General features: G+C 39.7%; 1 protein-coding gene across 1 annotated transcript; it reads left to right on the plus strand.

Annotated features, from left to right (window-relative positions):
• The first annotated feature begins 11,524 nt into the window (after window positions 1–11,524).
• LOC147897058 (glutathione S-transferase U20-like) lies at window positions 11,525–12,811 on the plus strand. The gene is made up of 2 exons (XM_087381768.1): window positions 11,525–11,921; window positions 12,136–12,811. Exons 1-2 carry the CDS (start codon window positions 11,607–11,609, stop codon window positions 12,502–12,504), a joined length of 684 nt encoding a protein of 227 aa, XP_087237894.1. The 5' UTR covers window positions 11,525–11,606; the 3' UTR covers window positions 12,505–12,811.
• The last annotated feature ends 1,437 nt before the right edge of the window (window positions 12,812–14,248 follow it).

Here is a 14,248-nt window from a genome sequence, read left to right on the forward strand (position 1 = left end):
AAGGAAAATGCATTCCATTGTGCAACCAAGCAAAATGCAATTGACGATATGGCCCTTGAGGGATCCCCTCTAGGGGCAAGGGCCATATCGACATGCCATTTCTATCCAGTGGCATCCTGGATATTGTATAATGCATGTCGATATAGCGCTTGCCCCTAGAGGGGACCCCTCAAGGGCCATATCGTCAATTGCATTTTTTGAAAGTTTAATTGTATTTTCTAGATGTATCTCCATGCAACCACAACGGTGGGTCGTTGGAGTTATTTTAGCACTATTTTGGTCATAAATCAAGGAAATTATAGTCCTTCTTTCGTGGCATTTTAGTACTCGTTGCAGTAAATATAAATAAGGGCAAAAGTACAATTTATCGAGTGAAAATTGAGCAAAAGAGATTACAATGTACATCTATGTAGGTTATATAAAAATTAACAACTTATACCGAGCAAAAATTGAACAGAGGATCTTACATTTATAAAAACTCGACAATTGCTGAGAGCCTTAAAGGCCAAAAGATTACAGCTAGCAACCATAATAATTCAAATATAAAAGTTAACAATAGTGCATATTGAGAGCCTCAAATTGAACAAAAAGAGATTACATAAATGTAAGAAAAACTCAACAATTGCTGAGAGCATTAGAGACCAAAACATTACATCTAATGAGCCAAAAGATCGTTGAGAGCCTTAAAGGATAAAAGACTACATCCAACCATTGCTGAGAGCCTTGTCTGCGAACAGGAAATTTGTACAACTCAGTTTTTTGCCAGTCTATCTTGTTGCATTAAAAAATTTTAGGGAGCCAAAGGAGGATACGATGGAGAGGCCAAAGACCATGCACATTGCCAGGACTCAGATTACGGCCCTTCCAACAAGTCGAGAGTACTCTGCTCTGAAAAGACTGAGTCCTTCATTGACATCCAGGGGAACCCATACAATACAACCATGAAGAGGCCCTTTGTGAGCATGTCATCTAAGGTGGTGACATGCAGATGTGTGGGCAATCGACTATGGAAACGAAGGGTCTTTACTAGTGCTAGCATTTCTACTCCAGGTGAGTGCAACACAAGCACCTTATATGAGAAGGCATATAACATTAGGATCACAAAGCATCATGGGGGGGTGGTAGTACGCATGGTGAAGATGAGTGGCTGAGCAGCAAATGTGCAAGGGAGTAGATGAGTGATGAGAGTTGAAGGAGGGAGCATGAAGCAAAGTAGAGCAGGGGTGGAAAAGAGGTGGAGGAGGGGTGTGGAGAAAAGTAGCAAAGTGTGTGGAGCAAAGTAGCAGAGTGTGTGGAGCAGATGCAAGCAATGTAGTAAAATGCCAAATGCCACAGATCTTATGTATATTATAAAGTTAGAGCCGCCATGGTGGCTTGAGCCCAGTGTTCCATCCATATTAATTGCGGGCCACCATGGTGAGATCTTAGATGCCACCCCAGACGGCCTGGTAATCACAAAGATGACCCCATGTGATGGGTGAGTAGGCCACTCTGGTGGCTGTTAATTAGTGGAATCTTAACCAGAACAGATGTGGCTGATGAGAGCGACCACCACCAGGCAATAATTCCCACAAAGGTAAATCATGAAGCTCTAATCACTCATAACCATGCACTCCAGTTCTCTACTGAATGAGCATGCGAGCCCAGTGATTGGTAATTTTTACTTCACTCGTAGTGATCATGCATGCTTAAGCCCGGTGGTGGGTGACTGGTGCTTCGTAATTTTAATTGCCAACCCGGTGGAATCATAGCCATGATAGTGGTTCTAATCACTCATTACCATGCACTCTAGTACTCTATTAAGAATGCGAGCCCAACGACTGGTAATTTTTACTGCACTCGTAGTGGTCATGCATGCTTAAGCCCGGTGGTAGATGAGTGATGGCTAGTAATTTTAACTACCAGCCTAGTGGAATCGTAGCCATGATAGACCACCGGGCAGTAATTTCCACAAAAGTAAATCATGAAGCCTGATCACGTCTAATCCCTCATTAACATGCACTCTAGTACACTCCTAAGCATGCAAGCCCGATGATTGGTAATTTACTACACTCGTGGTAATCATGCATGCAAGCCCGATGGTGGTAACTGGAAGCTGAGTAATTGCAGGCCACTGCAATGGCTAGTAATTAGCTGCCAACCCGGTGGGTCTTAGTCGCCACCACAGACGTGGCTAGGAATCTCAAACGCCACTACCTCTAATCACTCATTACCATGCAAGTCAGTACTACCACCTTGAATTAATCGAAATTCGGGTTAACCACTATGGTGGCTCTCACCTTAACAGTGTCGTTGGGCTACAAACCGGGCTACAAACCGTTATTCCATTCCCTTAACTGTTTCGTCTTCTATCCCTCTTGTCCATTTCATTCTCCCTTGTAATTGGATTGCAAACTCAAGCCTCCACTATTCCATTCCTTCACTGTATCATCTTCTATCCCTCTCGACCATTTCTATCTCCCTTGCACTCTTCTTGCAACTTCTATCCCCTCTCGTAATGGACCTTGCATAGTCTAGGAGCTCCTCACATAGTATTTCCTCCCCCTCTATAGCAGTAGCACAGTGCGAGATCCTGTCCTCCCCTGATCTTGAAATTGTGACATATGGGAGCTCCTCTTTCGCTCTTTAAAAGCTCAATTTAGATGCTCTCCAAAACTTCACCAGGTTGGTACAGGAGGTGAACATGAAGGAGGGGAAACTAGTTTGCCAAGGTTAGAAGATTACCATCAAAGAAAGTGTGATTGAAAATTCTCTAGGAATTTCTAGAGGTAGTTTGCAAAAGCACACTTTTTCAAGAAGCAGTGGAAGAGACATGATATTCTAGATGTATACCCCAATGCTCAATTAGTAAAGATGGTGGAGTCAAGATTTTGAGTTTACCAATAGACCTCCAAGATGTGCTGAAGAAGACCATTCACTTCTTTCCTAATACGAGAGGAACCTACAAGTTCAGGCAGGTTCAAGTAGTAGTAGAGCAATTGAAAGGATGTGATGTATTTTTGTCAAGGGCGATCTCCAAGAGCATGTTAACCAACTAAATAATTTCATGGATGGAAAATCCCAATTGCCATCTCCATCCACTAGAGTTGTAATGAGCAATATGATAAGCAGATGTCTCAGAAGGTGAGTTTTCTACAAGAGAAAGCCACTAATGTAGCAAAGGCAGCATAACTTGAGAAAAGTCTCAGGGAAGGTGCAGAAGCCAAGATAGAGGAGGCACAAGTAAGGGTCTTGTAAGAACAAGAGCAAGTTGAGGCCACTAACAAAAATGGTTGACATGGAAAGGCATAGAAGAGAAGAAGAAGAGAAGTGCATGAAGGAGCTCCAAGATAGGCTCGAAGAAGTGAGAAATGATGGGGGCATCATGGACAAGGAGATAGAAAAGATGCAAAAGAATCTTGAAGATCAGAGAGCCGAAAAGGAGGGTCTTTACAAACGGCTCTGCAACATGCAAAAAGCATTGAACATTGAAAAAGACCAGATGATGGAGGATCTGAAAAGGGAGAATGCAAAAACCAGAAAGGTGACCTAGGAACTGTGAGAGAGCTTCAAGGCCAGGAAGGATGGGGTAGAAAGTAGATGGGGTGGAGAAGACAATGAGGTAGCTTTTTAGGCCAGGAAGGATGCAAAGAGCAGCCACGGTGGAGCAAGTTGTAGTAGCCACGGTGAGGGTTGCTTTTTCATGGAAGTCCAAAGAGTAAGCTACAAGACCCTGCAAGAAGATTATAAATGTATATTTGTCTAGAAAGACCTTTGTTTCCTTACTATTGATAGAGAATCTATTAGTATGTATCATTTAGTCTATATTATTTTGGTAATTTGTGTTATCCTAACACATTATAAATACCATAGTATTTGATTTTAGATTTGATTATAGTTCACAATTGACTATTTAATCAAATCCTAGCTACTTGTGAGCATTATGAGATTGTTAAAAGAATTCTCATGAGAATATGTGCTATAGGTCTCTTGTTTAGATTGCATGACAAGACTCAAAATGCTATATGAAATTAGTCTAATATAATTTTCTTGTAGTTTAAGCTTAATACCGTGGTGTCTTGTTTTTATTCTAGTTGAATAGGAAATAGTCTTATAATTTACATTTGCTTTCTTGCTAGTATGGCTATGACAAGCTAGCACACACTCCAAGAAGTGTAAGGAACCTCTTAGACTTCAAACTTTGAACTATGGCTTGTTGTATTTCAATGTTACTTCATTGCTACAATGTTGCCCCAATGTTGTAATTGTAGTAATCATAATTAAGTAATGATAACCATATATATTTATAATAAAAATCAACTTCTCTAATAAAATTATGTGTTATGAGCCTCCAAATTTCAACAAAAATATTTATAGTTACTTTGTTGTGCTTTTAATATGTTAGTAGTTATTCTTTTATTAGACCCTCAAGTACTTTTTTAAAAGGATTATTGAACTTATTGATTAACACATTCTCAGTTTTGTGTATAGGAGAGATGCTATATCAAATTTTGTCCAAAAAATATTTCTCACCATGCATGGTTTTACTAAAAAGTATACATCATCAAAGCCCAATAAAAAAAGAAAGACTGATTCAAAATATCCAACGTAATTGAATATAAAATAATCCAATCAAAAAATTTAGAAAAGGAAAGGTAGATAAGAGCATGGAATCAAATTATTCTAGGTGCAAGAGGAAGCTAGAAAGTATTGGAATGAGGGGTGGAGTAAAATGTTTGATTGGGCTTATTTCGATAGGAATGTAGGCTGAATATTTTGCCAATATTGCAAGAAAGATAAAGATAGTAAGAGTGGCATTGGAAAGGTAGGATTATAGTGGGGGTGATGCCAAGGGGTGTGTGTGTGGCATGAAGAGGCATATGTCTTTCCATATATATGTATGCATGCAAGGAAACATGGTACCCAAGCATATTTATTCATTCTTCTTCTCCTTGTTTGTGTCTCTCTTGATTGCCGCTTTGAGAGTCTCTTGTGTATTCATCCCTTGTTGGGGTTGAGGCCCCAATATATGGCGATCACGATTCATGAAATTCATGGTGCGTGGACTACCTATGTGATTCGCAACTCTCTTCTTCCAAGGTGGGATATGCTTATCAATGAGGGTGCACTGCCTACTCTACGTTCTGGTGCAAAACAACATAAGGGAGTGGTGACCTTCGCATGCAAGTGGTTGGCCAACAATTGTGCAACATCCTCAAAAGGTAAAAGCAGGAGATAGCATCCAGTGTTACTAACAGATAAGAAGGTTTGTGCTGCTTCTTATTTGGCAATGCAAGAGGATTGCAGTGCCTAGCTATCTGATTTGGCAAATCACGACCACACACACATCCCAGGATGAGAAAAACATCACCCAAAATTGAAAGCATTCGTTGCTATGAGAGCATTGATGAATCTCATGATGCTAAAGGTTGTGATAGTGACGTGCACTTCATGAGGGTGTATTATTCAAACCAGTGAGGATGAGAATATTGTAGGATTGTTATGGTTGATAGTCTATGATAAGTAGCATCCTATGAGCATCCTATGTCATCCAAGAGAGAAGTAGTTTAGAGAGTGATGCAGATACATCCCAATTGTAGATGCGGCTACAGAGGGAAAACCTAGTTGGTGTAAAGTTGTGGTTGCTCATTGCAGGCGCCAAGTGGAGATGAAGGAGTTGGCACTATAGGTTGGCCAAAATGAGATGACAAAGAAGTTTTTCTCTACATAGGTGTCTCTAAACGCCTCAGCCACATCCATGAGAAGCCACACAAGAAAGGATAGATCACCTCCAGAGATATCATTCTTCAGGAGGAAAACATTGAGAGTGGATTTTTTCAACACTTGTACAAGAAGAACTGCATGGTGAATGATAAAATTTTGATAACCATCTCATGAAGGAGTTCTAGAGAGGGGGAAGCTCAAGTAACAGATGAGCAGAGAAGCTATGAAGTGGCTTAGGCCAAACAGCCATGACAACCTTAGAGAGAGTGGGGAGGAATTTTGAATGCCTTATTCTATCTCGTACTTGCATAATAATACACCTCAGTCTTTCTTCGTGTGAACCATGGGAAATATACAGTGTTGAAGATGGAGGAAGATCTAGAACAGGGACATAAACAAAGGGGTTTGTCTCTAGCACCTAAACCTAGTCATCAAATTCATGGAAGGGCAATATGCAATTTTTGAGGTGATGCGACAAAGAAGAACATATGGTATATGACTTGGCAAGAGTACAGGGAGTCATTAGCACAAATATTTTGCGAAAGAGAATGAACCACATTGACATACATATTGTAAAAGCTTCTTGTACTTCTCTCATTTATGCACTCATATAGTTCCCTACCTTGGCTATGCCCAAAATTATTTCATCCGTTGCACATGCACATATGGCATCTAACTTCTACTGAGGTGTATTTTGGATTTGCAAAGTCCAGTGTGAGTAACATGTATAGTGACGATGTCGCCAAGGTGTGTGTGTGTGTGTTTGTGGAATGCATAGGAACATGTCTTTCCATATATATGTATGCATATGCAAGGCAACATGATTATTGATTCTTCTTCTTCCCACTTTGTGTCTCTTTTGATTGTAGCTTTGAGAGTCTGTTGTGTATTAATCCCCTATTGGGACTGAGGCCCCAACAAGGATCTTGTAACATTCAAAAAGTAGTGCACTATATTCATTGTTGATGTGAGGTAATCACTCTCATATTATATAAAATTTTCCAAGGATTGTTGATTTTGAGAGAGCCAAAGATGATTGTCACATAGCAATCACAAACTACTATCCCAAAAAGAATGAAGGGCTTTGAGATACTTAACAAAAAAGGTTGCACCACTTGTTCGATATAAATTGCCATTTTGGCACGTTGTTTGTCATATAATGTTGCATTTGTAGGCATAATGTTAACACGGTGTTGTTTATGTTCCCTCCTTGAAAGAAATCATGTGTTGTGGTTGAATAAAGTGTAGTAGTATGAAAGGTTTATTGTTGTATATAGGATTTGTTTTGTATGTGTTGTGGTTGAATAAAGTGTAGTAGTAGGAAAGGTTTATTGTTGCAAATAGGATTTTTTTTGTGGACTTCACTCATCCTTTTTCAAATAAACTCCTCAAAAGTGTCATCTCTTTTCAAAAAAAAAAAACGATTGCGAAGCAATAGACAATGCCTATTGTTGTTTCCTTTGACAATTCATGGTCTCTTGTGAAAAAGTTTGTCTGACATGTTCAATATAGTTGGCCTTTTTGCCATGTTGCTTGCAATAAGTACTTATCGGAGTTATGTCAATGTTTTTGCACTTGTAGATAATGTAAACCATCTAGTCGCACATCATGGCTAGATGATGATGTATATGATCGCCTACATTAGGCTGGGCTACCAGCGAAATCCAACGAGTGGATTGTATGCTCTTAGTAGCGATAGGCACCGAGAGTTGCACAAACTAACATAATAAATGAATGGGAAAGAGTGCGAGGGCAGAAAGTCTAGCTATATAAAGGCCTTAAGGGCAGAGAAACAATTCACCGTACCTAGGAAAATCCCTCTCCTATCCCCTTCCACGCTCTCCAAGCCCCCTTCCACCCCTCTGATGAATCTTCTGCTACAACCTCGATGCCCCTTCATAATATTGCCCAGTCATGGAATCCATTGATTTCCTTGGCTCTCCATCCTGCAACACTCCACCAGCCATAGCTGTGACCAAGGGAGTTGCAAGATGGGGAGCCAAGGGAAACATGTCTTAAGGGGGGGATTGCAGAATGGATTTTATGTCCGTTGCATTTGATCCCATTCTCAGCTATGAATGTCCATCGTTGTTCTTCTGTCAGGCACTGGGAGAGAACTCAACTTGGGTGGTAATGAGCCTCTCATAAGTTGAGCACAACCTTCTACAATGGGAAAGGAGAACTCAGCTTGGTGATGAGCTTTAACACACCGAGAGCATGCATCAGTGTGCTGGAGCTCACCACCAGATTGAATCCCCTACCCAATGTCAAGCGTTGTCCATTGCATTTGATCCTATTCTCAACTACGAATGTACATCATCGTTGTTCCCACAAGGAGAGAACTCAGCTTGGTTATGAGCCTCTCATAAATGAGTACAACCTTCAACACTAGGGAAGGAGAACTCAACTTGGTGATGATCTCTAACACATTGAGAGCATCAGTGTGCTGGAGCTCACCACCACCAGATTGAGTTCCCTGCCAATTGTTGAAGGTTGTGCTCGATTATAGGAAGGAAGTTGCTATGAAGAAGTTATGTTCAATTACGAGGTGCTCATATTGTCCTCTGCATATGAGGAGTTTTGGGTCAAAATTGTAAGAAAGTGCTAACTATGAGGTGCTCGTATTGTCCCTTGCATATACGAGGCACTAGGTCAAAAGAATAAGAAAGTGCAAAGAAGGGCAAAATGTGGCACCAGGTCCTGCCACAGCGGTGGTGTTGACAAGTGCTAAAAGTGTTCAAAGAAGTGTCATAAAGACAAAGTGCTAGCATCTTTGGATGTAATCTCTTTTGTTAAATGTTTGCTTGGGAAGTAATTTATTTTGTTTCAATTTCGATGTAATACAATTATCACAAAAACTATCGGATGTAATTTCTTTTGTTTCAATTTCAATGTAGTATCATTATTGCAAAAACTATTGTTGTTATTTTGATAGTGAAAGTGGCTCTATAGAAGCACAAATGGCATATTTCTGCCCTCGTTTATATTTTACTACAACCATAGGGATTGTTGCACAAGAAATTGTTGAAAATTTTGATGTTACTGTAGTGAAAATGGTTCACAAATGCCCTCATTTAGGAAATTTTCTAGCAACCAGTGCAGCCGGTGTGATTGCTGCACAAGAAATTATTGCAGAAGGACTAAAATAGCTCTAAAATAGGACTACATTGTTCTTAGCTTGGAACTAAAATAGCACAAAAATAGCTCCAAGAACTAGCAAAAATTGTTGCACAAGGACTAGTAGGACTAAAATAGCTCCAAGAACTAGTGCGGTGGTTGAGAAATTGTTGCACAAGGACTAATAGGACTAAAATAGCTCCAAAATAAGACTATATTTTCCTTGTTTTAGAACTATAACAGCTCCAACAACCAGCACGGTGGTTGCAGATAAGGACCTTGAGGGGTCCCCTTTAGGGATTGACATGCGACGGTGGTCTTCATGCCAATGTGTTGGTCTCTCCATGCCAACATCATTGCTTGAGCCAGCACAGTGGTCAATGCAACAAAAGATTATGTTGCTCAGTGATGGATGGCGAAACTGCACAATGACATGTGGCAAGGCAAAAGTTTTGTGCTATGGACAGGCCAATGTGGTAGTCACTCCATGCCAGCATCATTGTTTGAACCAACACGATGGTCAATGCAACACAAGATTGTGTTTCGAAGCAATAGATGGCAAAGCTACACAATGATAGGTGGTAAGGCAAAAGTTTTGTGATGTAGTCAGGCCAACATGGTGGTCGCTCCATGCCAACATAATTATTTGAATCGATATGGTGGTCAATGCAACAAAAGATTGTGTTGTGTAGTGATAGATGGCGAAGCTGTGCAATGACATGTGGCAAGGCAAAAGCTATGTGATGTAGTCAGGCCTGAGGAAGACAAACAGTCTCTATGCTCATGAGTAAATGCATATAGCGCCATGTGTCAAGCTCTATACTATTGATAATGATAAGATTGTGTCTCATTATTATGCCAGTGCAGAAATCATGATGCCGAAAAAAATTATGGCGAGAGCGCAGGTCCGTGCAAAATTCAAAATCTCACCCACTAATGCATCACATCATGGTCCCAAAATGGCCCCGAAAATAGTTTCGCAATTGGCTACACCCAAGCAAACGTTGACCCACACCTCTCAAGCATGATGTATTCTTGATTTAATTCATACATGAATGAAGAAATGGAAGCTTTGTACAAGAACACTAGGAAAGAAGGCCATAGCAAACAAATGGGTTTACAAAGTGAAGTACAATCTAGATGGAAACATTGAAAGATACAAGGCTAGACTGGTTGCAAAAGATTTGCACAACAATATGGTCAAGATAATGATGAGACTTATGCTTCAATAGAAAAGATGGATTCCACATGGTTCTTGATATCACTAGCCACACTCAGTAGATGGAATGTGTACCACACCTAGATGTCAAGAATGCTTTTTCCAATGGTCATCTAGATGAGGAAGTCTACATGCAGTAACCAGAAGGTTATATTAAACTAGGGAAAGAGAATCTGGTTTGCCATATCAAGAAAAGTCTCTACAGCTTAAAGCAAGCACCCAGAAATTGGTACAACAAAATCGACAAGTATTTTGCTAACTCCTCCCTACAGGAGGCATTGGACCGAATGAGCCCCCTAGCCAACCACTGCCAATTAAACATTGAAGGGGGAGATAACCTCTTAGCTTAGATGACTCTTTAAACCTTGATCATGCTTCTAATGAGTCGAAAAGCAAGAATATTCAATTGCAACTCTTCTCTGAATCTATGATTTTTTGCAGTTCCCGATTGCAAAACAACAAACTTGTCAGCTTTTGCGTTATAATTTTACCTTGCTTATATACTTCTTGTCTTTGCCTAGGGGGAAACACTAAATCTCAGCATGGATTCTTTAGTAGATCATTTCTTAGAGGGTCTTTAACAATGCTTCTTGTAAAGGTGAATGTTAGGATTTAAGGCTCTCATTTGGGTTTGAGACAAAAATTTGTAGAATTCCTATTGTGGCCATGCATTTTTGCTTATGGTTTGGGTGGCACATTGTGGTTTTGGTGGTGTTAATATTGTTGGATATCGGGCCTCCTGTGTTTCTAGTTATGTGCTAGGCATATTTATTCTACACAAGTATTGTTTCAACCCCTAGCTATGCCAGAAAAATGTTGAACCTTAGGCTAAGCTACAATTGTTGAGCTTGAGCCCTGTATGCAAAAATATATTGCAAAACTTAAGGGGGTTGAAGCGTTCTGCTTCTCTCCTTTTTATCTAAATATAGAATTTCCTCAATCCAGAGAATAAAAGCATTGAGAACACTGATCTTCCATTTTTATATTGGAAATGGGAAGATGATTTGACTTTTTAGCATTTACCTATTTTTGTATGGATTTTTAAATACAAAAATGGAATGATGCTTTGAACTTCAAGATAATATATAAAATATTTAATTACGTGTTTTTTGTTGTCCAAAGAAAATTGGAATTTGAAATTTCCTTTTCATGTGAAAATATCTTGTAATTTAAGTTTTAAAAGAAGGGTGTTGCTAGAATTTCATCACTAGTTGCACCTAGATTAGTGAAGCCATTTGTAAGTCATAGTGAAGTTAGAGAGAAATGCTCTTGGAGAGGCAAGAGCTTCCTTAAGCTCTCATTAATATTTTCTTAGTATTTTTTGTTGTCACTGAAAATTGGAATTTGAAATTTCTTTTTCCTCGTGGTACAACCAAAAGTCGCTATAAGGACAAGGGTGTAGTTGAAAATTTGTGTTATGGTTGACTAAAGAGAACCTCAAAAGTGAATGTTCGCATTGAAAGGCTTCCTTCAATGGTGCGTACATTCAAACAAATATGTCGTGCATCCTCCAAGCTACCCAGTCGCTTCCATAGCTCTGCTCAGTGTTCAGCTCCTTCATCACGCCATGCCTTCCGACAGCATCAAACTCCTCAGCAAATGGTTCAACGTGTTCGGCCATCATGTGCTGATCGCCCTTAAAGAGAAAGGAATCCAGTTTGAGTACCTGGAGCAGGACTTGGACAGTAAAACCCAGTTGCTGCTGGAGTCCAATCCAATTTACACGAAGGTCCCCGTTTTGATCCACAACGGGAAGCCCCTTTCCGAGTCGCTTGTCATACTTCAATACCTCGATGAAGTGTGGCCCTCGAAGAGTTTGCTTCCGGAGGGTCCCTACGAACGAGCACAGGCGCGCTTTTGGGCAGACTTTGTCGATAAGAAGGTGAGCACGGGAAGGTCTGATTATTGATATTTTAGTTGTCTACAATAGTAGTTCGAACTTCGCAATCTTGTTTTCAGTCTGCACCCTGTCGAATCAAGAGAAGAGCATGCCGGAAGTATATGGTGCTTCTTTAAGAAGCTAGATTCCAGGGTTAGATTCGCAGTAGAAGTCGTCTGCTACAAGTAATAATGGGGTGGTGTTGGGTGCATAACAGATCTATGATGCAGGCGCTCGGATTCTAAGATGCCAAGGCGAGGATCAAGATAAAGCTACGAAAGACTTGACGGAGGTCTTCATCACGCTAGACAAAGTCTTGCAAGACTTGAGCGGTGGGAAGCCCTACTACGGAGGCGATTCCATAGGCTTGGTCGATGTCACCCTTGCATCTTATATAGAATGGCTCAAGGTATTTGAAGAGATTGGCAGCTTTAAGCTACCAGCTGAGAGAGAATGCCCTCATTTGAGCGCATGGACGAAAACTGTGTCGAAATGTGCGAGTGTGAAAGAAGCCATTGCATTCGCCCCTTTCCACAAAGTACTGGAATGGTCATGCAACCACAGAAAGGAACACTTGGGAGCTTGAGTACAGGCATGCCATGGTTGCTCATGAGAGTTTTCTAGTTCGGAAGCTTGAGGTGCTCATGTGAGGTGATCAGTCAGGTCTGGTAACATACTATACGCAATTTCTCAAGGACTGTTGATCTTGAGAGAACCAAAGATACTGCCTTACCCATCATGACAAACGACTATTCCAACAAGTGATGAAGCACTCTGGGATACTTAATGAAAAAGGATGCATTACTTGCTCTTTATAAATGTGAAATATTAGTAGAATAAAAGAGATGTGGTAAGAAAGGCTTATTATTGTGATTAGGGTTTGTTTTGGGGGCTTCACCCAAATAAACTCCTAGAAAACATCGCATAAAGAAAAAAAATAGTGATTGTGAAGCAATACACGTTGCTCCTTGTTGTTTCTTCATTGATCCATGATTTGAAAATGGCTCCAATCCTATAGGTATAACACTAATGCAGTTAAGCTTTTGATTCATTACTAGCATGTCGAATTTGACTTTTTGGATGATTGTGTGAGTTCAAATCATTGGCCCAAGTTGGGCTTGTCAAAGAGTAAGCATTGATTGAAATTTTCATGTCTTCTAAATATGGATATTGTGTTAAATCATAAATTTCAAGTGGAAAGAGAGAACTCCAAGAATGGGATATATGTATTTTGCATGTACTATCAAGTACTAAAGCCCTTTGATTTCTTAGTTTCCTACATATATTTGTGGAACACTACACCTCCTTTCCTTTTTAAAAAATTAAAGCTTTAGTCGCACTCATGCCTCTATAAGCTAATGTCAAAGATAGTGTGACACAAAACTACATGTTTAGTTTTGGTCACATCTCAAACCCAAAGAGGAGGAGGTTTTGGTATTAAATCAAGTCAAATAGATGCTCATGCTCTCTATCTAAGCCCTAGATCAACAAAAATATATAGACATCAAAGGCAAGGTCATACGAGTTCTAATAGAGAAAATAAAAAGAGCTCAAGGAAAGCATTAATTTGAGCTAACCGGTTAGCTCTTAAAGTGAGGGTTGAGTCTTTGTTGGAAGAAAATCTTGTGTCTCAACCCAGGTGAATTGATGTGAAAGAGGTGAATTGATAAGGCTAGTTTAGATGTATTGGACGGTTGGGACCGAACCATTTTCAACAAAAATAAAGGTCATAGATTTGAAAGGTAGCCATTCCAAAAATGACACTTTATTGAGGACTAGTTGGATGGATTGGACGGTTATACCGAATCATGTTTAACAAAAATAAAGATCATAGATTTGAAAAGATAGCCATTCCAAAAATGACACACTTTATTTTAATGACCCACATTAGAACGGGTTTAAATGTGTAGAAGCAATATGCAGAGATGAACTACTCAATTAACAAAATCCTTATCAAATAATGAAGATCATACACTTATATAGCTAGAGAAAATCTTGGAGTCCATATAAAAAATTTCATAATTGGACAATCGAGGAAAGTCATTGCAAATTTTCTATGGATGAGTGAAACTATCTCAAATAACAGACCGTGCTACTCAAACAACAAGATCTCTTTTTCATTTGGTCAACACAAAGATCCAAATACATCAATGAAGAGTTTCATGATATATTTGGATTTTTCATTTCCTTTAGAAAAAGTTGAATCTAACAAAGCGCTAACATGCACCAACTTTGGATCTTGTTCTGCTCCAAGGTTCATCTCAGTTAAATCATCCTCCTGTACTCTTGCACACTTCCTCAAGTGATCCTCAAATGCTGTTTCAGCTTCA

The sequence above is a fragment of the Dipteris shenzhenensis genome, chromosome 11, assembly GCF_047967505.1.
Source record: "Dipteris shenzhenensis isolate YYH24624 ecotype China chromosome 11, Dip_SZ_1.0, whole genome shotgun sequence".
Taxonomy (NCBI): domain Eukaryota; kingdom Viridiplantae; phylum Streptophyta; class Polypodiopsida; order Gleicheniales; family Dipteridaceae; genus Dipteris; species Dipteris shenzhenensis.